This window comes from Oncorhynchus tshawytscha, linkage group LG03 (genome assembly GCF_018296145.1).
Source record: "Oncorhynchus tshawytscha isolate Ot180627B linkage group LG03, Otsh_v2.0, whole genome shotgun sequence".
NCBI lineage: Eukaryota > Metazoa > Chordata > Actinopteri > Salmoniformes > Salmonidae > Oncorhynchus > Oncorhynchus tshawytscha.
In genome coordinates, this window is record NC_056431.1 from 36,843,646 (window position 1) to 36,868,347 (window position 24,702).

General features: G+C 41.8%; 2 protein-coding genes across 2 annotated transcripts in view; both read left to right on the forward strand.

The window, feature by feature from the left end:
- The window catches only part of LOC112234930 (COP9 signalosome complex subunit 8), a 33,335-nt gene extending 8,888 nt beyond the window's left edge, over positions 1 to 24,447 (forward strand). Inside the window, exons 3-7 of the mRNA XM_024403255.2 lie at positions 7,484 to 7,532; positions 8,460 to 8,592; positions 18,037 to 18,144; positions 22,364 to 22,426; positions 23,624 to 24,447. Of these exons, the coding sequence (XP_024259023.1) occupies positions 7,484 to 7,532; positions 8,460 to 8,592; positions 18,037 to 18,144; positions 22,364 to 22,426; positions 23,624 to 23,703 (433 nt within the window). The 3' untranslated portion in view covers positions 23,704 to 24,447. The remainder of the gene's footprint in view (positions 1 to 7,483; positions 7,533 to 8,459; positions 8,593 to 18,036; positions 18,145 to 22,363; positions 22,427 to 23,623) is intronic.
- On the forward strand, positions 14,527 to 16,360 carry LOC112234919 (E3 ubiquitin-protein ligase TRIM63-like). The gene has a single exon (XM_042315091.1). It carries the CDS (start codon positions 14,798 to 14,800, stop codon positions 15,851 to 15,853), a length of 1,056 nt encoding a protein of 351 aa, XP_042171025.1. The 5' UTR covers positions 14,527 to 14,797; the 3' UTR covers positions 15,854 to 16,360.
- Positions 24,448 to 24,702: the final 255 nt, after the last annotated feature.

Consider the following 24,702-nt stretch of genomic DNA (forward strand, 5'->3'; position numbering starts at 1 on the left):
AAGGCTTCTCTTAAATTTTTACTAATGTCTGTTTCAATAATATTGAGAGTAGCTTTTAGTTTCTCATCACTCATTTCGAGGATCGCCTTCAACTCCTTTTTATATCTTTACTAACTCGTTCAAGTATGCCCAATTTATTGACTTAAGCAGGTCAGTTTCCATTCTTTGTGTACGGAGTGGTGAAAAGCAGGAATCGTCTGTTGCATTTTTCTTTTGGGGATTGTGTCTCCATACTTACCCTGGCTACACTACATGCTTTGGCGTGGGTAGTATTTGTTGATACATTTCTCTACCCTTTTGTTTTGTGGTGTTATTGCTCACGAGCAGTTGTTGTAGTACTCGAGACCACACATTAACTGTCTCGGTCTTGTGTCGGATACTTTTTTTTTACTCAGTCTTGAATGTCTCGGACAGTGAGGACTTGTAATTTCTTCCAGAGACCAGTGGAGTAAAACACTCAGCTTCAATTGTCACCGTATTAAAAATGCTTCGCCAGGCCGTATGTAATGTAATGTAATGTAATTGTATGTATAGATAGTTGAAGTCGGAAGTTTACATACACCTTAGCCAACTACATTTAAACTCCGTTTTTCACAAATCCTGACATTTAATCGTAATAAAAATTGCCTGTCTAAGGTCAGTTAGGATCACCACTTTATTTTAAGAATGTGAAATGTCAGAATAATAGTAGAGAATCATTTATTTAGCTTTTATTTCTTTCAACACATTCCTAGTGGGTCAGAGGTTTACATATACTCAATTAGTATTTGGTAGCATTGCCTTTAAATTGTTTAACTTGGGTCCAATGTTTTTGGTACCCTTCCACAAGCTTCCCACAATAAGTTGGGTGAATTTTGGCCCATTCCTCCTGACAGAGCTGGTGTAACAATCAGGTTTGTAGGCCTCCTTGCTCTCTCATGCTTTTTCAGTTCTGCCCACAAATTTTATATGTGATTGAGGTCAGGGCTTTGATGGCCACTCCAATACCTTGATTAAGCCATTTTGCCACAACTTTGGAAGTATGCTTGGGGTCATTGTCCATTTGGAAGACCCATTTGCGACCAAGCTTTAACTTCCTGGTTGATGTCTTGAGATGTTGCTTCAATATATCCACACAATTTTCCTCCCTCAAGAAGCCATCTATTTTGTGAAGTGCACCAGTCCCTCCTGCAGCAAAGCACTCCCACAACATGATGCTGCCACCCCCGTGATTCACGGTTGGGATTGTGTTCTTCGGCTTGCAAGCCTCCCCCTTTTTCCTCCAAACAAATGGTCATTAAGGCCAAACAGTTCTATTTTTGTTTCATCAGACCATAGGACATTTCTCCAAAAAGTTCGATCTTTGTGCAGTTGCAAACCGTAGTCTGTTTTTTTTTTATGGCAGTCTTTTTATCTCTATTATAGATAGGTTCGCCACTGTGCAAACACAATTGGACCTAGGCCTTCACGAAGGGCCAGTGGTATAGTTGAGGCTATATATGACTCACCACCTGGATTCGGTCTTATGTAGCAAAATGTGAAATTGTGTTTTTTACATTGATTAAAGTAGAGACTCAGAGCTACAAAATGGTATATAATACATTGCATTTGAAGACAAATGGGAAAGTAATTCTGCTTTGAAAGGTGATCAACTTGTAAACTCACTTTTGAGAATCGCCTTTTGAATGTTTTGGTATCTAGTAAAGAGCTCTTTTTCAACACCCTTTCAGCATAGTTCACACGCTCTTAAGCTTTAGCCCCAGCCATCTTGTTTTGCTCTCTTTGAGCGCACACTTGACGCTTTGGCTGATGATTTGTTTACCAATGGATAACATGAAAACAGCCTAACCAGCTCTGCTAGCAACAATTTCATTACGCTTTTTTGTAGACGTTTACTGACACCAGCCATATTCAAAGGGTGTTGTACACATGTAAAGTTAGCTAATGAGCCAGCTAGGTTAGCTAGTTTAACAAAATTGAAAAACAATGCCACTGTGTTGTGAGAACCAACCAGGTTCAATGTTAGCTAGCTAACGAGAAAAGCAAACAGGTCTGGGAAACTAATAATAACGTCCACTAGGAAGCCAGCCAGCTAATGTTAGCTAGCTAGCTAACAGTACACTTTAGCCTGACCTGAAATCACTTTGTCAAAATTAGAAATGTGTAATATCTGAAAATGTAGCTAGCTATTTTACCTGTATGCATCATCATGCATGATGGATGCATCTCCCTGTCAGGAATGTCATACCACGGTTGCCCTTAGTTTGAAGACGTAATCCGGAGACAGGTGTTTCTCCGTCTCTTTAGCTATCATACTCTAATTCCACTGATTTCAAAACTTGATCCTTCAGTTTTGAAATCTTGAAAGCTTATGAAGCTCCACTATACAATATAGATTTTTTTTTAAGCCGCGTTCAGAATGATATCTGTAGCCGATAAGTAGGAAAGATGTTTCAAACTTATGGACATCACTTCAAATTAGTGGATTCGGCTATTTCAGCCACACCAGTTGCTGTCAGGTGTATTAAGCACAAAGCCATGCAATCTCCATAGACAAACATTGGCAGTAGAATGGCCTTACTGAAGAGCTCAGTGTCTTTCAATGTGGCTTCATCATAGGATGCCACCTTTCCAACAAGTCAGTTCTTCACATTTCTACCCTGCTAAGAGCTTCCCTGGTCAACTGTAAGTGCTGTTATTGAAGTGGCAACTAGGAGTAACAACGGCTCAGTCGCAAAGTGGTAGACCACACAAGCTCACAGAACAGGACCGCTGAGTGCTTAGCGCATAACAATCATCTGTCCTCGGTTGCAACACTCACTACCACGTTCCAAACTGCCTCTGGAAGCAATGTCAGCACAAGAACTGTTAGTCCAGAGTTTCATTAAATTGGTTTCCATGGCCGAACAGCCGCACCCAAGCCTTAGATCACCATGCGCAATGCGAGGAATCTGTTGGTGTGGTGTAAAGCTCGCTGGCATTGGAAACGCATTCTCTGGTGAGATTAATCTCACTTCACCATCTGGCAGTCCGACAGACGAGTCTTGGCGGATGCCAGGAGAACGCTACCTGCCCCAATTGATAGTGCCAACTGTAAAATTTGGTGAAGGAGGAATGATGGTCTGGGGCTGTTTTTCATGGTTTGCGGTAGGCCCTTAGTTCCAGTGAATGCTACAGCATACAATGACATTCTAGACGATTCTGTGCTTCCAACTTTGTGGCAACAGTTTGGGGAAGGCCCTTTCCTGTTTCAGCATGACAATGCCCCCGTGCACAAAGCGAGGTCCATACAGAAATTGTTTGTTGAGATTTGTATGGAAGAACTTGACTGGCCTACACAGAGCCCTGACCTCAACTCCATCTAACACCTTTGGAATGAATTTGAACGCCGACTGCAAGCCAGGTTTCCGTGCCCGACCTCACTAATGCTCTTGTGGTTAAATGGAAGTCCCGCAGCAATTATCCATCTAGTGGAAAGCCTTCCCAGAAGAGTGGAGACTGTTATAGCATTAAAGGGGGACTAACTCCATGTTAATGCCCTGGATTTTGGAATGTGATGTTTGATGATCAGGTGTCCACATATACACTACATAACCAAAAGTATCTATCAATAAATACTGACCAAGGCAACAATGGGTATGCAAATCAGGTATTGAATAAGTTTGGTTCTTAGTCTATTTACGATGCTCAATTCAGTCATCATGCGCTGTTTGCATGAACATTTCTAAAGGTTTTCCCCAAAAACCTTCCAATTAACCAATTAAATGTTGACTGCAATGTAGGCCTACCTGACAGAATGGTTTAATGCGGATTTGTATCATTGGGGAGGGCCTTTTGTTTTGCTCAATTGAATTAAAGGGTACCCCTCCACAAAATGTAACATTTTTCCCAGACCACAAATGGTTTCCTGATGATGTTTAAGCATTATTGTAAATGTAGAACATCAATTTATTTTATTTTTTTGTATTAATTATGATTTTGAAGGAAAATCTGAAAAGTGTCGTTTTCACACAGTGCTTGCTTCTCCAGACACCACTACACTGATGCATAGGACCAATGGAAAGACACCAGTCCAAGCACTCTGACATAATATGCCAGGTCCCAATCATAATACAACACAACCATTAGGCTAAGGCAGTTCCCAATCGAAATGTTCAACTATTAGTTCCCATTGCAAAAAAAAAACTGTTCATGTTTATCACACAAAGGTAAGCTAAAGTTTAAATGCAACAGTGTTTCACACACAGGTTATTTTCAAAAGGATGGCTAACAGCATGCGATCTGCAATAAAAAAAAGTTACACTCACCATATGATGATAATTTGAAACTTCTCCATTTTCAAGGATAACTTTCAACAAGAAGTTAACAAATTAGTAACAACATCATATTCGATAACACCTGCTGCTGCAAACTAGCCTAGAACAACAGCTAGCTAGTAGACCGTGGGAAAAGTACTGTTCAATATTGCACAGTGACTTGTTGGCCTTTGAAGGCAGTTTCCATATGTTTAGATCAAAATGGTTCCACCCATTTTTAAAGTCAATGTAGTTGGTTGATTCCACTGTCACTCCAAAATGTTACCCTAATACAGTTGAATGGCAGATGCTTTCTGTGAAGCTTCTGATTGCCTAGCCAATAGCTGACTGAGCAAGCAGAGACCAAAGAAAAATCCTGATTGGATTTTTTTTTTCTCTGAAGTGTTAACCCTTTCTAACAAAAACTGAAGATATTAAATGAGAACATCATTGAAAATAATATGAATAATTGTATCATTTTATAAATCCTTAGCCTTTCTCTGAAAGTGTAGGAGGCCCTCATTGTTCTCCACTGTTTGGGTTAGTAATAATTTGTAGAGTGGCTCTATTTGCCCTCAGCATGCATTTTTTTCACCTTTCTGAATGTCTAAAGACATCTTCTAAAATATGAACACCGAAATACAAGACATTTTGAACTCCTATCGTGACGATTTGACCGTTACAGTCATGGTCTTGAATTGGACTCATTTTTCTGGTCTTTTTATTTTATTTAACCTTTTTAGCTCGGCAAGTCAGTTAAGAACAAATTGTTATTTACAATGACGGCCTAATAAGGCAAATTTCGTACTGCGGGGATGGGGAATGGAATAATTATTTATATATATATTAAATAAATATAGGACAAAACGCACATCACGAGAAGAGTCAACACTACATAAAAAGAGACTCGGTCTGGGACTTCTCGTCCCCCTTTTTGACTCGGTTCGCTGCGGTCTTGATATTGAATCGGTATTGCTTTAGGTGGTCTCGAACACAACACTGCTCATATGTGGATCAAAGTTGTGAAGTGCTAATATTTAGTCAGCTTTACAGATATTGAATATTCTGTTTTTATTATGAGGCATTCCGCACCGTCATCTTCAGCATTCCGCACCGCCATCTTCAGCATTCCGCACCGCCATCTTCAGGCCGCCGTCTTCCCAGTTCACCCTACATAGGCCTAATTTTTACCAACTCATTTGCAGGCCTTGACAAGTAGGACGGATGTTTTACTTGTCCGAAAGCTTGTCAAGCTCGTCGTGCAGAACAATCAGGCACTGTGCTTCACTCTCCGGTGTTGTGACCATTTCATCTGAACAAACTGTGCCTCAATTATGTCAACAGAATCAAGCCTTTAGATGTTAATGTTAACTATCCTTCATTATATTTGTGTAATTAAGTCTCATTAAAGTTTGTCTACATTTTCTGGCGGCTCACTCTTGTCAGCATTGGTTTGGACATGATGCTGTAGCCAACATGCATATCACCTACACTTTGACATGTAGGCTTTTTTATTTATTTATATACATGGCAAATAGATTTAAATATTGTTCCAAAGTTGGACTCTGATCCAATTCTGATAGGAGTAATTGTTTGATATTTAGATTTGTGTGATTTAATTAACTTGTCATTCGGACAGAATAAATCCTTTTTTTTTTTACTTGTCCCGGTCAAGAGGACCAGTGTTAATTTTGAGCCCTGCATTGACCTTGTGGTTGGGAGCTTGCCGGCAGAGTCCTACCAAAGTCTGTAAATATGGGATCTGATGCGTCTGCATGGCACTCTGCATTAAAGGAGATAGCTTGGGAGTAAGGCCCTGCGATAGTCCAATTATTGTTATTATGTGCCTTATTCTTATTATATTTTGTAATTCCAGTTCACTTTTGATGACACATGTTGGTATTTTATTAGGATCCCCATTAGCTGTTGCAAAAGCAGCAGCTACTCTTCCTGTCGTCCACACAAAACATGAAACATAAAACAGAATGACATACAGTGGGGCAAAAAAGTATTTGGTCAACCACCAATTTTGCAAGTTCTCTCACTTAAAAAGATGAGAGGCCTGTAATTTTCATCATAGGTACACTTCAACTATGACAGACAAAATTAGAAAAAAATCCAGAAAATCACACTGTAGGATTTTTAATGAATTTATTTGCAAATTATGGTGGAAAATAAGTGTACCTATGATTAAAATTACAGGCCTCATCTTTTTAAGTGGGAGAACTTGCACAATTGGTGGCTGACTAAAAACTTTTTTGCCCCACTGTAACACAGAACATCAACAGACAAGAACAGCTCAAGGACAGACAATATCCCTGAGATTAATGTTGTATGTTATGAAAGCATTGTAACTTGCACTTTGTTTTCAGGTTTGAATGAGACAATGTATTCCCCTAACCTTATTCTTTCAATAAAGTTCTTGTTTTATACATATTATACTGTGCATGTCTTTCGTTGTCATATGTAAGACTAAATGCCAGACAGTTTGGAACTGTAGTGAGAGTTGCAACCGAGGACAGGCAAGTTTTTTTACATTTTTGTTATGCGCTTTACTCGGTGAACCTGTTTTGTGAGCTTGAGTGGCCTACCACTTCGCGGCTGAGATGTTATTGCTCCTAGACATTTCCACTTAACAATAATAGCACTTATAGTTGACAAGGGCAGAAATTTGACAAACTGACTTTTTGGAAAGGTGTCATCCTATGACATTGGCACGTTGTAGGTCACAGAGCTCTTCAGTAAGGCCATTGTTTGTCTATGGAGAATGCATGGCTGTGTGCTTGCATTTATACCGGTCCGCAATGGGTGTGGCTGAAATAGCCGAATTCACTAATTTGAAGGGGTGTCTCTTTTTGACCATGTAGTGTGTGTTTTACATAGTGTCTGATCACAGAACATTCCGTAGAATTCAAGAAAAATACCACTGTAACTAAAACGTCGAACTCATTCACAGTAAAATATATTACCATTCTGATTTCAGATTATCAATCCTTACTAAATATTGAAGACTCAATATGCTCAAGTTTTTCCCTATCTTCATTAGTTGTGTAAATGGCAGTTTGGGAGAGGGGAGCATTTATTTATGTATTTATGCACATTTTCACAGGTGCTTCACAGGGCTGTTTCTGTGTTAGCTGGCGTTCTAAAGCCTAGTGTTTCCATTCCCCTTTAATTGTCAGATGACTTTTGTTACTTTTTTTTTACAGGAATAATGCCAGGTACCTGTGGAAGCGAATTCCTCAAGCCATTAAATCGGTGAGAATGGTTAGGGTTAGCATTTATCTAATATATTTAGACTGAACAAAAATGTAAAAGCAACAATTTTACTAAGCTAGTTCATATAAGGAAATCAGTCAATTGAAATCAATTCATTAGGCCCTAATCTATGGATTTCATAGACATCCGATGAAGATGCCGCATTTGAAGGTCCTGGGTTGGTGTGGTTACACATGGTTTGCGCTTGTGAGACCAGTTGGACGTACTGCCAAATTCTCTAAAACGATGGAGGCGGCTTATGGTAGACAAATCCACATTCAACAGCTCTGGTGGACATTCCTGCAGTCAGCATGCCAATTGCATGCTCCCTCAACTTGAGGAATCTTTGGTATTGTGTTGTGACAACTGCACATTTTAGTGGCTTTTTATTGTCCCCGGCGCAAGGTGCACCTGTGTTTTGACCATGCTGTTGATATGCCACACCTGTCAGGTGGATTATCTTGGTAAAGGAAAAATACTCACTAAGAAGGATGTAAACATTGGTGCACAAAATTTGATATTTTTGTGCGTATGGAACATTTCTGGGAGCATTTATTTCAGCTCATGAAACATGGGACCAACACTTTACATGTTGCGTTTTATATTTTTGTTCAGTATAGATAGCTGAGTCACAAGTTTGTGTAAATTTCTTTGTGTATATTTTTGTTAGACAATGAAAACGAGTTAAAGCTATACTGGGAGCTCAACTCTTGAATAGGTAGACCAGTCATTGTATAATTTCCCACATTGAAAATGGTAGTACAAAAGTGGGACCTGTCCTGCACATGGAATTGCTTCAATTCATGAGAATGAGTGTACTCAATGTCTCACTAGCAACAAGACTCAGTCTGCATATCGTTTAGTATAGTCTTAGTTACCAATGTATGTTAAAGTTGATTTAAATGGGTTTAAACATGTTGTGTGCAGGGAAACCTAGAGCTGACGGCTGTGTGGGCCGTGGGTCAGCGCATATGGCAGCGAGACTTCCCAGGGATCTACTCGGCCATTGCAGCTCACCAGTGGTCTGAGAACATCCTGCCTGCCATGGATGCCCTGCAAGGTACTGTAATGGCCGTGCACTTTTCTGTGACCAATCAACACACCTGACCTGCATGATGAACTAACATTTAAAACACAGCCTACACACTTCTGTTGCTCAACATGCATATATAACTCAATGTGGCTGATTTACACGGTTTTGTGACTGAGGGCCCTGCTCAAACAATATTGGTTACAGGGGAAAAAATAACATTCGACCTTCAGAGCATCTTTTGAGTAAGCATGCCATTTTTGTTTGAGTGTATTGCTTAGTACCCTATACATTAATCCAAATGTCTATTCTTGTGAGAGAAATTGTTTTTGACATTCTGGAGACTGTTACCGGGTGTTATTGAATATGCAACACATTGACCTATTGAGACTGACTGAACTCATGACCAGGCCACGTCTCTCACCTCTGAATAACTTTCTATATTCATTGCTTAAACCTGAGGCTAGACGAGAAGAAAGACTGGGTAAGGATAGATGTGTAAGATGTTTAGCAGTTCACGCAATCAGCAGCTTCATTAGAAGTTTGTTCATGTTAGAATTTATAGGGAATCTGCTTTGGACAATTGGTAGCAGGATGATTGAAATGAAATATGTTGGGTAGTCGGAAAAAAAAAATGTATGCTTACATAATGAAAGTGGACCCCACACAATTGTAATAGTACATTTTGTAATGTCTTTCACATTGCTGCCTACTGAGTGTTCTCAATTATCAAAAGAGGGGACACCACTTGCATCCTACATTGTAACCCAGCCATGAAGTGGTTATGGAGGGCAAAGAAGAATACAGAAAAGGGAGCTTAAAAAGCTTTTGTAATACCTAATTGAAAATCTAATGGGTTATTTATCCACTCACAAATTGTCCCATTGATGCACAGCATGATGGGATACATTTTGCCCAGTTTAATATAGCCCTCTAAAGCTCTTCGGGTTGAGGAGATTATCAAGAGATTCTCGAGCAGTATTGCGTCTCGAGATAATTTGGCCTGTAAATTTGCTAATTTATCTCCTCTCGAACGCTACCTCCATAGGTTGCGGGTGATTCTTTCTCGAGAGTCATCCTCCTCTGAGCATTGCATTGTGATAACAGGCTGACTACACCGCTCGCAAATACATTGTGAAATCTATATTCAATTATTGCATGTGCCAACGAGCGTCTGTGTTGCCAAGGGCTAAAAGAAAAGTCAGATCGCGCTGCGAGTCCTGCCTCTCCCATCTCCTCATTAGTTTATAGAAGCAGGTACCCACGTGCCATCTCCTCATTGGTTATACCCACGTGGGTGACTGAAAGACGAAGTAGGTCGGTGGTGGTAATGCATGTAATTTATGAAAGTTGCCAATCGCAATATAAAATCAAGAGAAGAAAATGCCTGGAAGGAGGAGAGATGACTAGAAACGATTCAGTTGACCGTTTTATGTGTGGATTAATTGGCAGAGTAGAGGACCTTTCCGGTAAAATAACAACTCAATGTTTATATCCCAGGACTAATTAGCTAGCAACAGCAGGCTAGCTAAATATGACAAATTAGCTAGCAAGTGCAAGCTAGCTTTTTGACCTGTCCCCAAAATAATAAAATTGGTTCAGAGTTTGTTTTGATATTTCAACCTGCATGTCGTGAACGCATTTGGTATGGGGGGACAAAATACATTTATTTATGATGGCGCACGTGTGCAGCCGATTTTGGTTCCGTGAATTAGCCAATGTGTATTGTTGTCACGTAAGAGGTCAAGGGATGCTTCTGGCACCATTTATATAAAGTTTGCCAGAGAGAAATCCCCATACTTTACATTCGCGCTTGCTGTTTGTACATATCATGCTTGCCGTTTGTACATTTTATAGACCATGGCAAACGAGAGTTCATTGACCTGGTCCATTGCGGAAACAAAGCTTCTGATATCCATTTGGTCGCAAAATCCGATTCTAGCGAGGTTTAAAGCGTGGTACAGAAAAAGAGATCTATATTGAGAATGTCCACGGGGTTGCTTGAACATGGCCACCATTGTTCGGAAGTAGTGCCAGACAAAAATTTGAGACATTAACTATACATAACACAAGACGAAAGACAATAATGGACTGAGTGATAGTGGCCGGGAGACCTGTCCATTCTACAGGGAACTGGACGAATTCCTTGGCACATGACCTGCCTCCATGCTTCGCCATCTTATTGTCCAGGGTGACTGAAGCAGAAGAGCAAGAATATGGCAAGTACATTTTTCGGCTTTGTGTTCTTGTAGCTAACAAAATAAGTCTGGACACTGTCCTAATGTATTAGCCAGCCAGCTACCTATAAGTTATATGAATCTAAATGATCACTACTTCATGTTATTTTCTGCTAGCTGACTGCTAACAAAGCTCACGTTTTATAATATAACGTAAGTGATTGTTGCTTAGCCTGTTCGTAAAATTTTCTTTTCACTCTCACCCAAATGATTGTAATGACTAGGAACTAGTTAGCTATTTCACAACTACTTTATGTTGTTGACTGCTAGCTGCTTGCTAACAAAAGTCACTGTTCATAGCGAATGTATTTTGTTTGTTAACTTTGCTTATTACTTGCTCTCCCACAGACTGATGAAGGGCCAAGCAGCAACCCTGGGCCCAGCAGCAGTTGCAACACTCAACCTGGCTGCAGTTCCAACTGAGCGGTCTGTGTACCTCCCAAGTCCAGACAACTCATCTCTTGGCTCGGGGAACCCTCCTCGAGCCACCAAAAAACCTCTTGCACGTGTTGGTCAGTATAACGTGTTATTGTACTTTATGTTTGGTTGGTGATGCCACATCCTCTGTAGGCCCATGCGCAGACCCAATGAATGATTTTGTTGCTGCAGGGCCATGAGCCAGCGTACAGCAGTACTCCTGTACGCAGACCTCCACCACCTCAAGGGCAATACAGCCAGAGAGGCAACAGTTATCATTGGCTGTAGTTACCCTGAACAGACAACACGCCTTTGAACTTTTTAGAGTTTTTGTTACATACTTGTTTGTTTATTTTTTGCTTAACCTTTTTTTTTTAAATATATATATATTTTGTCATTACTTTGATTTAAACTTATATTTTGCACCCAGATTTATTTAAAACACTCTTCTTTTTTTTACTTGAACCTTTTTTACGTACTTTAATAATTTCTTAGTTTGATTTGTTTGCTATTACTTAAATTTTAAGACATTTACAGTGCATTCGGAATGTATTCAGATCCCTTCCACTTTCCACATTTTGTTACATTACACCCTTATATATATATATATAAAATAAAAATGTTTTTCCTCAATCTACACACAATACCCCATAATGACAAAGCGAAAACAGGTTTTTCGAAATGTTTGCAAATGTATTAAAGATCCAAAAATGGATACCTCAAGTATTCAGACACTCGGGTGCATCCTGTTATCATTGAGCATCCTTGAGATGTTTCTACAACTTGATTGGCATCCACCTGTGGTAAATTCAATTGATTGGAAATTATTTGGAATGGTACACACCTGTTTATATAAGGTCCCACACTTGAAAGTGCATGTCAGAGCAAAAACAATGCCATGAAGTCGAAGGAATTGTCCATAGAGCTCCGAGACAGGATTGTATCGAGGCACACATCTGGGGAAGGGTACGAACAATGTCTGCAGCTTTGAAGGTCCCCAAGAACACCGGCTTCCATCATTCTTAAATGGAAGATGTTTGTAACCACAAAGACTTCTTAGAGCTGGCAAAATGAACAATTGGGGGAGAAGTTCCTTAGTCAGGAGGTGACCAAGAATCCGATGATCACTCTGACAGAGCTCCAGAGTTCCAATGTGGTGATGGGAGAACCTTCCAGAAGGACAACCATCTCTGCAGCACTCCACCAATCAGACCTTTATGGTGCAGTGGCCAGACGGTAGTCTGGACAAAAACTGGCACAATCTCTACTGTGAAGCATGGTGGTGGAAGCATCATGCTGTGGAGATGTTTTTCAGTGGCAGGGACTGGGAGACTAGTCAGGATCAAGGCAAGACGATGGGAGCAAAGTACAGAGAGATCCTTGATGAAACAATCTAAAAAAAAGTCAAGGGGTCTGAATACTTTCCGACTGCACTATAAATCTCTTTTTGGTCAACTGTTTACTTCTATCCATACTCAGTGGTCGGGTAAACAATGCAAGTATTTAGATGCTATACACCATTGCAAGAATTTGCATCTCAACTCTACCGTCATATCATTACACATATTTACATGTCTGGTGTATGTCCTGGCTAGGGCCTGTATTTTGGACTATGTCTCATGACCTAGATTTTAACTTTTTTAAGCCTTTTCTCGAAATGAGAATTTAACCAAAAATTAAAGCAATTGTTTGAGGGTGCTGGACCATCTGACATATAAAGAAATGGGGGAAATTAAGGTTAAAATCCTGGTCACGTGACATGAATGTTCAAAATATGACAATGTGTCATAGATTAACTGCTTTCTGCTATTGACTCTAAAGCACTTTTGAGTTAGCCCTTTACACTCATAAGTTTAGCAAATGTTTTTGTTGTCTAAGTGTGGGAAATGCTGTAAATTAAAATGATGTGATCTATTTTGGAAGGTGAGACATTGAGGATTATAATAAATACTGTTTTGATGTCATACAAGTCAAACAACTGTGAGTCCAAATGTGCACTTCACATCTCCAAATCATAAAACTCATGTCATATACAGTGTTAATGTTTGATCACTATGTTAGATGTACAGTTATTAGATGGCATGTCGTCATACGCTGGGTTGTTCTGAACATAATGAGCCTATGTTTGTTTATTGTGGAAAACATTTGTTGTTCGACATGCACCTGAATGCACTCATGACTCCATTGCACATTTTTTGTACCATGTACCTTACGCACATAAAAGATTTTGATGGAAACCTGGTCACTGATTACTGTGGTCCAGGTCATTGGCAGTGGAGGTACAAACATTAGCCTAGACGGAGAAGATGGCGTTTTCCCAGTCTTCTTAAATCACTTTTAAAATATCCATCAGTAAGCTCCTGCCTTGGTAAATGGGAGATTGGCATATGGAAATGGCTATGACCTTCTCTGCTCACACTCCCCATGTGTAACCCCCTCTAACGTCTGGAACCTGGTAGACCCACACATTATGTGACGCATGTGGGCAAGGTTAAGAATAGCTTGTCCCTGGTGCTCACTGTTCTTTATTTTTTATTTTTTTCAACGTCACGGAATGTGGTTCACATTCACTGGAGAGTTTTTCAAGACCGTCTCAGTGAGACATTTCCATGACCAGAGGCTATAGCTTTCTGCTCATGTTACGTAATTGTAGTTAAATTAAATGTCGGAGCGATTTTTATTCAGCTGTTTTGTTGGGTCAGTTTATCGAGTACCATGTTGGATTCAACACACTCTAGTCAGTAGACATATTTAGAAGGGGTGAAAAACACATGAATAAATATTTGTAACCTATTTATAGGATTGATGGTGCAATGCATGTCTTGAGCATGAAACATCAACAGTAGGTTTGACTGCACCACAGAGGGTGTTGTGGATGCTCGATAGGAGTTTGATCAATCCACTGAAGTGCTCAGATATGACCACAGGCGATAAGTGGGCTACACCGTGAGGAAGGTGGTCTGCTTTATGAAGCCAACACTGGCTCTGTTGTAAGTATTCCTGGAAAACCAGCTTGTTGTTACTGGTAAACAGAGTCAAAGGTGCGTTGACTTTACAGGGCATGTTGTTTACCCTTAAGGAAACCTTCCTCAGGTGTTATTGCTTTGGGACAGTCACATGGGACAGTCACGTGGGGGCCCTGTGTATTTCTGCTGAGTGTACCCCCGGCCCTGTCAGATTTCTGTCACTGTGGAAAGGGACATGGCTCCTAGTGTGACAAATGACGAATGCAGCAGCTGGTGGGTGTGGGCTATTTTCTCAGAAAAGAGCCTGACAAACAAGCAGGGAGGAATGTGTGCCCTGTTATGTGGGAGGGATCAGGTGTCGCTGGCTGTGAAGGGCTGGTATAAAGGACAGGGCTGCTATTCCCCAGTCAGAACAGATATCAGCACTTCAGCGGACTCTGAAGCATCAACTACCAAAGCAAGAGGCTCAGCCCTCAGCCTCAAGTTATTGGCTTGTTAAAGCCTATAGGGAAAGAATAAAAGTTGTCAATGACCCACTGCGAAGTTTGAGAAGGCTGTGTTGAAAAATAAGCAAACATTTTCAAGCTCAACGTTTAAGGAGAAGCCTATTCCAACATGGACATCCAGAGGACCGGCTCGTTGGTGCGTCCACCCAGCCCCATGGAGAGCCTGGAGAAGCAGCTGAGCTGCCCTATCTGCCTGGAGATGTTCACCAAGCCCGTGGTCATCCTGCCCTGCCAGCACAACCTGTGCCGTGGCTGTGCCAGTGACCTCTACGACTCACGCAACCCCTACCGGTTCTCAGGCGGCGTCTTCCGCTGCCCCACCTGCCGCTTCGAGGTGGTCCTGGACCGCCATGGCGTTCATGGACTTCAGCGCAACCTGCTGGTGGAGAACATCATCGACATCTACAAGCAACAGCAGGAGGGTGGCGGGGGTAGTGGCAGCGGAGACAGCACAGAGACTCCACTGAAGCCCAAGGACGCCAAGGAACCCATGTGCCAGGAGCACGAGGAGGAGAAGATCAACATCTACTGTGTGACCTGCCAGATGCCCACCTGCTCCATGTGCAAGGTGTTTGGCCAGCACAAGGACTGTGAGGTGTCACCACTGGCCAGTGTCTACCAGGTGCAGAAGGGCGAGCTGAGCAATGCTATCGACACCCTAGTGGCAGGAAACGGGCGCCTTCAGGCCCTGCTCAACCAGATGGAGGATACATGTCAGGCGGTGCAGGAAAACGCACAGCGTGCCAAGCAAAGCCTAGGCGAGCGCTTTGACCTGCTCTATGCAGTGCTCGAGGAGCGCAAAGGCCTGCTGCTGGAGCAGATCGGCAAGGAGCAGGACGAGAAGGTGACTGCATTGCGGGCGCTGGCCCAGCACTACAGCGAGCGACTGCAGGCGGGATCAGAGCTGACGGACACAGCTGTGCGGGCCCTGGAGCAGAGCGGCGCCGCAGAGTTCCTGCTGGCCTCCAAGGGCCTTATCACACAGACCAAGGACACCGCCAAGATCTCCCTGGGCGAGGAGAGGCCCGAGCCGGGCTTTGAGAAGATGGACCATTTCACGCTGTCCACTGAGCATGTGGAGGCCATCCTGGCCAAGATGGACTTTGGAATGGTCGAAGACGATGCATTCGAGGATGCCGAAGGGGACGAAGAAGAGGAGGAGTGATGAAACTGGAAAATATACAAACTGAACAAACTATTTACTACTTTTGAAGGTTCTTTTAACCTGAATGTTCCTGGCAGGGACTCTAGTTGCAATGTTTCATTGATATTAAGAGAAGTTAGGAGTAAAGTTTTAAAATGTTTTTATACGTAATTGATTGACTTGGATACCTTGGCTTTCCCCAGTTTTGAGTTTAATATTTTTTGTATTTTTTGTATTCTTAACTTTGCCTTTTTGTAAACTATAATAGTTTTTTTTATACTTTTGTATTTCCATATCAGATTTATTCTGATCTATTTGTTATGTACTTTAGGTTGAATATCCTCTCAGATTGTTTACACTTGAATACTTTAACACATGTAAAGATTGAGATGGGAAAGTAGTTTTGATTTGTAGTTTCTCATCAACACCTAGAATGCCTATGGTTGTATCAAATTGATAAATTATGTTGTGCACTAAACTGGCAAGAAAATATTTCAACAGATCTGAAATAAAGGGTGTTTCAAATGACTCAAGGAGATTTGCCTTTGTTTAGATTCCAACTATTCCAAGATTGCCACTTCATTCAGAAAATAAGTTTGAAGTTCAAAACAAAATATTTCATAAGAGAACTGTGAACTGGGGAGTTGCCCCAATATGTTGTTGCGCTCACTTGGCAAGTACCAGCATAAAAAAATAAAAGCCATTGCCAAGTCCTTAGTGGCTAGCCTTTGCTGATGAAGAGTGGGGGGCTATTTTTAAAATGCGAGAGGGTGTGAAACGACAGGCCCTGGAGTGTCAGTGAAGGGCAGAGAGTCCTCTGTGGCTAGCCATTACTGGTGAAGAGTGGGGGGGGCTATTTTTAAAATGTGAGAGGGTGTGAAACAGGCTCTGGAGTGTCAGTGAAAGGCAAGTGGGGGTCCTGTTTCTCATCCATGAAGCACCATCCCACTCATGTCATAGACCGTATTTCTCAGCAATTGCAAACTCCTTTCTGAAGAGCTGTAGGGGCCGGGCCACCTGTCATGAGTCATCTTTGGCTAGCGTCCTATCGGTCAGCGAGCTGCGACAAAAATAGTGGAATGAGAGGACCATGTTACAAAAATCTTCTTGCGGTGACCTGGTTCAATGGCTTCTACTATGTGCAAATAGTCCCCAACATCCTTTTTTGAATTGATACTGTGGTGCATGTTGGGTATTTTGTAGGTCAACAATATACAGGACCAGTCAACCCTTTTCAAATATACTAAGGCACAGCAGTTGATAATGCTCTGGCTCTCAAATGTGCCATATACAGTAGGCTACATAATGTGGTTGAAAGGATATCAGTTGATTTTCCTTTATTATTATTTTTCTGGGCCGAAGCCATGGCTGTTGGTTTTCTCATTATTTTTTTGCGCAGGTGTAGTCCTCAGATGAACAGTGTGTTCATTAGGAAGAGGCTTGACAACACACACGCACGCATACATACACTACAGCTTAGTTCGTCAGGTTCACAAGTACTTTACTGGCTCTCTTAAATCATGCTTTCAGATTCCATTTAAAGTTTTCATTTTCCCCTTAAGTGCCTGCAGTTAACACCAAATGTCGCTTCCGTTCAGAAAATGAAACCACATTCATAACAGGACACTCTTTGGGGGAGGAGAAGGGGGGGGGGACCCCGGACAGGCACCGTGCCTGTCCTCGCAGCTGGAGAAGGGGGGGGGACCCCTGTCCTCGCAGCTGTCTTTACTCATTCCACTTGTTATCGCAGCTAACGCTGTTGTAGCGAATGAAGGGTTATTGTTTGTACACAGACTGTTGCCAGGCAGTAAAGTGTGAAGGCCGATTAACTTGGGTCTTGTTTATCGAAGCTGTCAGGGCAGCAACAAAATCCACCAAAGGTGTAAGCTAATGTCTGGTTTGCTGTCAGCTGTGAGGCAATATTGTTTTTTCAATGTTGTCATAAGGAGCAGTTAACTCGGAACCAAATCATACTCAAATCTTACCTCCGCCTTGCACCGTAGGCCTATTTCACTTGATATTTCTCAGTCTGTGTATAGCCAAATGGTTATCAGCACTGCTACATGAGTAGTACAAGAACATAGCTTTTTGAACATGGGGCAGGACTCCACGTTTTGCTGTTTACATTAAGCGTTATTTGATTTTGTTGCATGTTTGAAAGACTGAGAAATATCTCATGTATGTACCTATCTTTTCTTCCACAGAGACCACACGTAGGAGGGCCTGTGGCCTGGTGGCCCAGGCGTACACCTCCATCACGGCAGAAGACTTTGCCGCCTTTGTGGGCTACTCTGTGGAGGAAGCCGTGAAGGGTAAGCAGCTGCAGTGCGAAAACCTAATTTTCCCTCACTACCCACCTGGCTACTGGATCAATAACACAGTCATATACCATAGTTATGTACATTACCAGTCAAGAGTTTGGACACACCTACTCATTCAAGGGTTTTTTGTTATATTTACCATTTTCAATATTGTAGAATAATAGTGAAGACATCAAAACTATGAAATAACACATATATAGAGTCATGTAGTAAGCAAAAAAGTGTTAAAACAAATCTAAATATATTTTATATTTGAGATTCTTCAAAGTAGCCACCCTTTGCCTTGATGACAGCTTTGCACACCTTTGGCATTCTCTCAACCAGCTTCATGAGGTAGTCACCTGGAATGCATTTCAATTAGCAGGCGTGCCTTGTTAAAAGTTCATTTGTGGAATTTCCCTGATAGCTGATGTTGTGAAAGAGCTGCAAAATCTGGACCAGTACAAATCAGCCGTGCTAGACAATCTGGACCCTCTCTTTCTAAAATTATCTGCCGAAATTGTTGCAACCCCTATCACTAGCCTGTTCAACCTCTCTTTCGTATCGTCTGAGATTCCCAAAGATTGGAAAGCTGCCGTGGTCATCCCCCTCTTTAAAGGTGGTGACACTCTAGACCCAAACTGCTACAGACCTATATCTATCCTACCCTGTCTTTCTAAGGTCTTCGAAAGCCAAGTTAACAAACAGATTACCGACCATTTCGAATCCCACCGTACTTTCTCCGCTGTGCAATCTGGTTTCAGAGCTGGTTATGGGTGCACCTCAGCCACGCTCAAGGTCCTAAACGACATCATAACCGCCATCGATAAGAGACATTCCTGTGCAGCCATATTCATCGACCTGGCCAAGGCTTTTGACTCTGTCAATCACCACATTCTTATTGGCAGACTCGGCAGCCTTGGTTTCTCAAATGATTGCCTCGCCTGGTTCACCAACTACTTATCTGATAGGGTTCAGTGTGTCAAATCGGAGGGCCTGTTGTCCGGACCTCTGGCAGTCTCTATGGGTGTGCCACAGGGTTCAATTCTCGGGCCGACTCTCTTCTCTGGAAACATCAATGATGTTGCTCTTGCTGCTGGTGATTCTCTGATCCACCTCTACGCAGACGACGCCATTTTGTATACTTCTGGTCCCTCTTTGGACACAGTTTTAACTTCTTGCGTCGAGCAATCCCGTATCCGGGAGCGTAATCATAGCCTCAAGCTCATTACCATAACGCAACGTTAACTATTCATGAAAATCGCAAATTAAATGAAATAAATATATTGGCTCACAAGCTTAGCCTTTTGTTTAACAACACTGTCATCTCAGATTTTCAAAATATGCTTTTCAACCATAGCTACACAAGCATTTGTGTAAGAGTATTGATAGCTAGCATAGCATTAAGCCTAGCATTCAGCAGGCAACATTTTCTCAAAAACAAGAAAAGCATTCAAATAAAATCATTTACCTTTGAAGAACTTCGGATGTTTTCAATGAGACTCTCAGTTAGATAGCAAATGTTCAGTTTTTCCAATTATTTGTGTAGGAGAAATCGTTCCGTTTTGTTCATCACGTTTGGCTAAGAAAAAAACCCCGAAAATTCAGTCATTACAACGCCGAACTTTTTTCCAAATTAACTCCATAATATCGACAGAAACATGGCAAACGTTGTTTAGAATCAATCCTCAAGGTGTTTTTCACATATCTATTCGATGATAAATCATTCGTGGCAGTTTGGTTTCTCTGAACCAAATGGAAAAATGCACGCAGCTGGAGATTGCGCAATAATTTTGACGGAGGACACCAAGCGGGCACCTGGTAAATGTAGTCTCTTATGGTCAATCTTCCAATGATATGCCTACAAATACGTCACAATGCTGCAGACACATTGGGGAAACGACAGAAAGTGTAGGCTCATTCCTGGCGCATTCACAGCCATATAAGGAGACATTGGAACACAGCGCCTTCAGAATCTGGGGCATTTCCTGTTTGAAATTTCATCTTGGTTTCGCCTGTAGCATCAGTTCTGTGGCACTCACAGATAATATCTTTGCCGTTTTGGAAACATCAGAGTGTTTTCTTTCCAAAGCTGTCAATTATATGCATAGTCAAGCATCTTTTCGTGACAAAATATCTTGTTTAAAACGAATGTTTTTTTATCCAAAAATTAAAAGAGCACCCCCTATATCGAAGAAGTTAACTAACCTGCAGATGAACTTCAATGCCATACAACTCTCCTTCCGTGGCTTCCAACTGCTCTGAAACGCAAGTAAAACTAAATGCATGCTATTCAATCGATCACTGCCCGCACATGCTCGCCCGTCCAGCATCACTACTCTGGACGGCTCTGACTTAGAATATGTGGACAACTACAAATACCTGGGTGTCTGGTTAAACTGTAAACTCTCCTTCCAGACTCACATTAAGCACCAGCTGTCAGAGCAGCTCACAGATCACTGCACCTATACATAACCCATCTGTAAACAGCCCATCTATCTACCTACCTCATCCCCATACTGTATTTATTTATTTCTTGCTCCTTTGCACCCCAGCATCTCTACTTGCACATTGATCTTCTGCACATCTATCATTCCAGTGTTTAATTGGTATATTGTAATTACTTCGCCACCATGGCCTATTTATTGCCTTAACTTACCTCATTTGCACTCACTGTATATAGACTTTTTGTATTATTTTGTTCTACTGTATTATTGACTGTATGTTTTGTTTATTCCATGTGTAACTCTGTGTTGTTGTATGTGTCGAATTGCTATGCTTTATCTTGGCCAGGTCGCAGTTGCAAATGAGAACTCGTTCTCAACTAGCCTACCTGGTTAAATAAAGGTGAAATAAAAAAATAAAAAATGCATTTGAGACAATCAGTTGTGTTGTGACAAGGTAGGGTTGGTATACAGAAGATAGCAAAACAAAACAACCAAGTCCATATTATGGCAAGAAGGTCAGTCAATCTGGAATTTTTCTTAAATAATTTTTCTTAAAGTGCAGTCGCAAAAACCATCAAGCGCTATGATGAAACTGGCTCTCGTGAGGACCACCACACGAAAGGAAGACCCAGAGTTACCTTTGCTGCAGTGGATAAGTTCATTAGAGTTAACTGTGCCTCAGATTGCAGCCCAAATAAATGCTTCACAGAGTTGAAGTAACAGACACATATCATCATCAACTGTTGAGAGGAGACTGCGTGAATCAGACCTTCATGGTTGAATTGCTCCAAAGAAACCACACCAATAAGAAGAATAGACTTGCTTGGACCAAGAAACACAAGCAATGGACATTAGAACAGAGGAAATCTGTTCTTTGGTCTAATGACTCCAAATTTCAAAATGTTTATTCCAACCGCCTTTGTGAGACGTATGATCTCCGTATGTGTGGTGCCCACCGTGAAGCAGGTGTCATGGTGTGGGGATGCTTTGCTGGTGACACTGTGATTTTATTTAGAATTCAAGGCACGCTTAACCAGCATGGCTACCACAGCATTCTGCAGCGATATACGCCATCCCATCTGGTTTGTGCTTAGTGGGGCTTATCATTTGTTTTTCAACAGGTTAGTGACCCAAAACACACCTCCAGGCTGTGTAAGGGCTATTTGACCAAGGAGGGGAGTTATGGTGCTGCATCAGATGACTTGGCCTCCACAATCACCCTACCTCAACCCAATTGAGATGGTTTGGGATGAGTTGGACCTCAGAGTGAAGGAAAAGCAGCCAACAAGTTCTCAACATATGTGGGAACTCCTTCAAGACTGTTGGAAAAGCATTCCTCCTGAAGCTGGTTGAGAAAATGACAAGCGTGTGCCAAGCTGTCAAAGGGTGGCTACTTTGATTTGTTTAACTTTTTTTTAACACTTTTTTGGTTACTACATGATTCCATGTGTTTTTCATAGTTTTAATGTCTTCACTATTATTCTACAATGTAGAAAATAGTACAAGATTACGAAAAACCCTTGAATGAGTGTGTCCAAACTTTTAACTGTTACTGTATATCCTTTATCTCTTCATGAAATGATATAAACTCATTTTTATCAGTAGAGGCAGATAAAGCTAAATTGTTCATGCAGGCGGGGATGAAGATGGTTAGTACTTTTCTAGAGTTGAAAGACCGGAAAATAGTCATCAAACTATTCCCTTTTCATCTTTTTTTCCATTTCTTTTCCCCTCCTATTCTCTACCCACCGCTCCTCTCTGGTTTCTTTCCCTCCTTTCCACAGGGGTGGTGAGCCAGGGCTGGCAGGCAGATCCTGCCACCAGGATGGTAATGCCCCAGAAACCAGGTAGGTGGAGCTGTTGCTCTTCTCTTTTCTCCCATCACTCGGCTGTTTATCATGCCCTAGTCTCTTTCCCAACTCTGCCCAATCACGCCCTCTTTCTGTGCTGATAGCACATTTCACCAGACTTTCAATCCCCCCTATGCTCGCTTTAACCGTGTGTGTGTGAGAGGGAGAGATCTGGATCCAGAGCTGTGAATTTTGGGGTCATTCATAATTGGCTCAGACACTGACTCCAGTCCTCCTCATCGCCTTTCCCTTCCTGTCCTCTGTCTTTCTGTATTCGTGGGCTTTAATTTATTTTTCTCCTCACATTTTTTCCCTCATAATGCTGTTCTTTCCTTTGGCTGGCCTGTAAGACATTCTGTCCCTGTGTAACTGGGAAAACACATGTCTCATGAAAGAGCAACATCAAATATCCCTCTATTTCTCTCACACCATGCGCTCCTACTCTCCCCACTCTTCTTTTTCCTGTGTTCTTTCATTCACTTCTTTAGCCTCACACACCCACGCTCAATCGCTGTTCCTACCCCAGTCCTCCTCCCTTCCCTCCTCTTCCCCCTCTCCTCAGATCTTCTCTCTCCAATCCTAACAGTCTACAAGCCCAGTGGGTGGCTTGTTAATCATTCTGGCTTGAGACATTTTGTGGGCTGTGTCTGGGGCCATGTAACAGCCTCTCTCTCTAATTAGCGGGCCATCATGTTAAGCATCTGTGGCACATATGTCCGTCTGACTCGATGCATCAGCCCCTCGATTAATCCCTTTCCACCTACACTGAACAAAAATATAAATGCAACATGCAACAATTTAAGCCATGGGTGGGCCTGGCAGGGCATAGGCCTACCCACTTCGTAGCCAGACCAAGCCAATCCGAATGGGTTTTTGCCCAAAAAAGGACTTTAGAATATACATAAACAATGTATTGGCTGTGCATGGGAAGCTAAACTTCTGGGGTGTATTCATTTGTGCACACTAGAAAACAGTTGTAAAACGAGAGAGATCACTCATGTCCAGATGTGCAACTCATGTTTCTCCAGCATTGCAGTGAGAATAGATGTACCGTGCTGCTTAGTCTTTGAATTGGAGCATGTCCCCTGTCCTCTACCCACACACACACACACACCGGTGGGGGATGCTACATGGTAGACGACTTGGCTCTATGAGGAATCCCCCTCTTACTCACTCACTCTCTCTCCCAAACAGATCCTCCCCCTGTCTCGCTGGTTCCAAACGAGCAGCAACTGGCCAGACTCACTGACTACGTGGCTTTCCTTGAGAACTGATCAATTCCCTTCAGCCCCGTTTGTCTGCCGTGAGGAGGACTCCAGAACACCCCTCTTCCAGAGCTTAGATGGACACACGCACCATACACACACGCACCATATACACTCACACACACACAGACACACATGCAGGACCTCAAGCTCACCCCCCTTGTGCATGATTGTGGTCATGTCTCTGGGAGCGAGACACCATGTTTTCAGAAAGATGGGCCTCAGACTTACGATTCAGTTCGTACGCCCACTAACTCTGTTGTTGGGCAATCCTTAGTAAATGACTGCGACTTTACTGCATCTTTACGAAGTGGCAGTCTCAATGATTGTAGTAGTTAATTTAATGTCATTTCTGTAAGAAATGTACTATTTTCATGCGCACGTTGGAAGAATTTGTTTGCCCGCAGCCGCCCAACTATGTGAGAAGTCCCGCATCTAATCTAATCTGACTCTAACCCGCAAATAGGCCGAAAATTGGACGGGGTGCAAGATTTTTTTTTTTACCAATAATTTCCAACATTTTGGTAGGCTATTTGTTCGTCAACTTTTCTATAATTGTATGCATGCAGCTTCTCTTCTGTCATTACTGCTCTAGAAGACTAAATAAACCCTTGTTCACCAGAATGTCGTAAATCGGTGAACGCTTCAATCTTGTTGACTTCTGTAAAGTTTTCTCTTTCATCTCTGCTTCTCTCCTGCAGGAGAGGTTTAGGGACCGGAGGGGTAAATGCAATAAAACATTTTTTAAAGATATTCTGTTCAAAATGTCAAAATGTACATCAATCTGACCAGTTTGAAGGAAATTAAAAGCAGTGAAAACAATCCAACATGTTTCTGATAAGATTTCAGTTCAACCTGGATGCATATTTTAAATTGTTCAAATACTATCAGCTTTTATAATGCTGATAAAGATAGCCTTTGCAGTCGCTAACCGCACATTAATTCTCTCAAGATACAAAAAATAATATTAAAATATCCACTCCTGTTTCCAAGTCAAAGTTTACATTT

What these genes read in the sequence shown, in the direction of transcription:
- LOC112234919 (XM_042315091.1), top strand. Translation starts at nt 14,798, where the DNA reads ATGGACATCCAGAGGACCGGCTCGTTGGTGCGTCCACCCAGCCCCATG.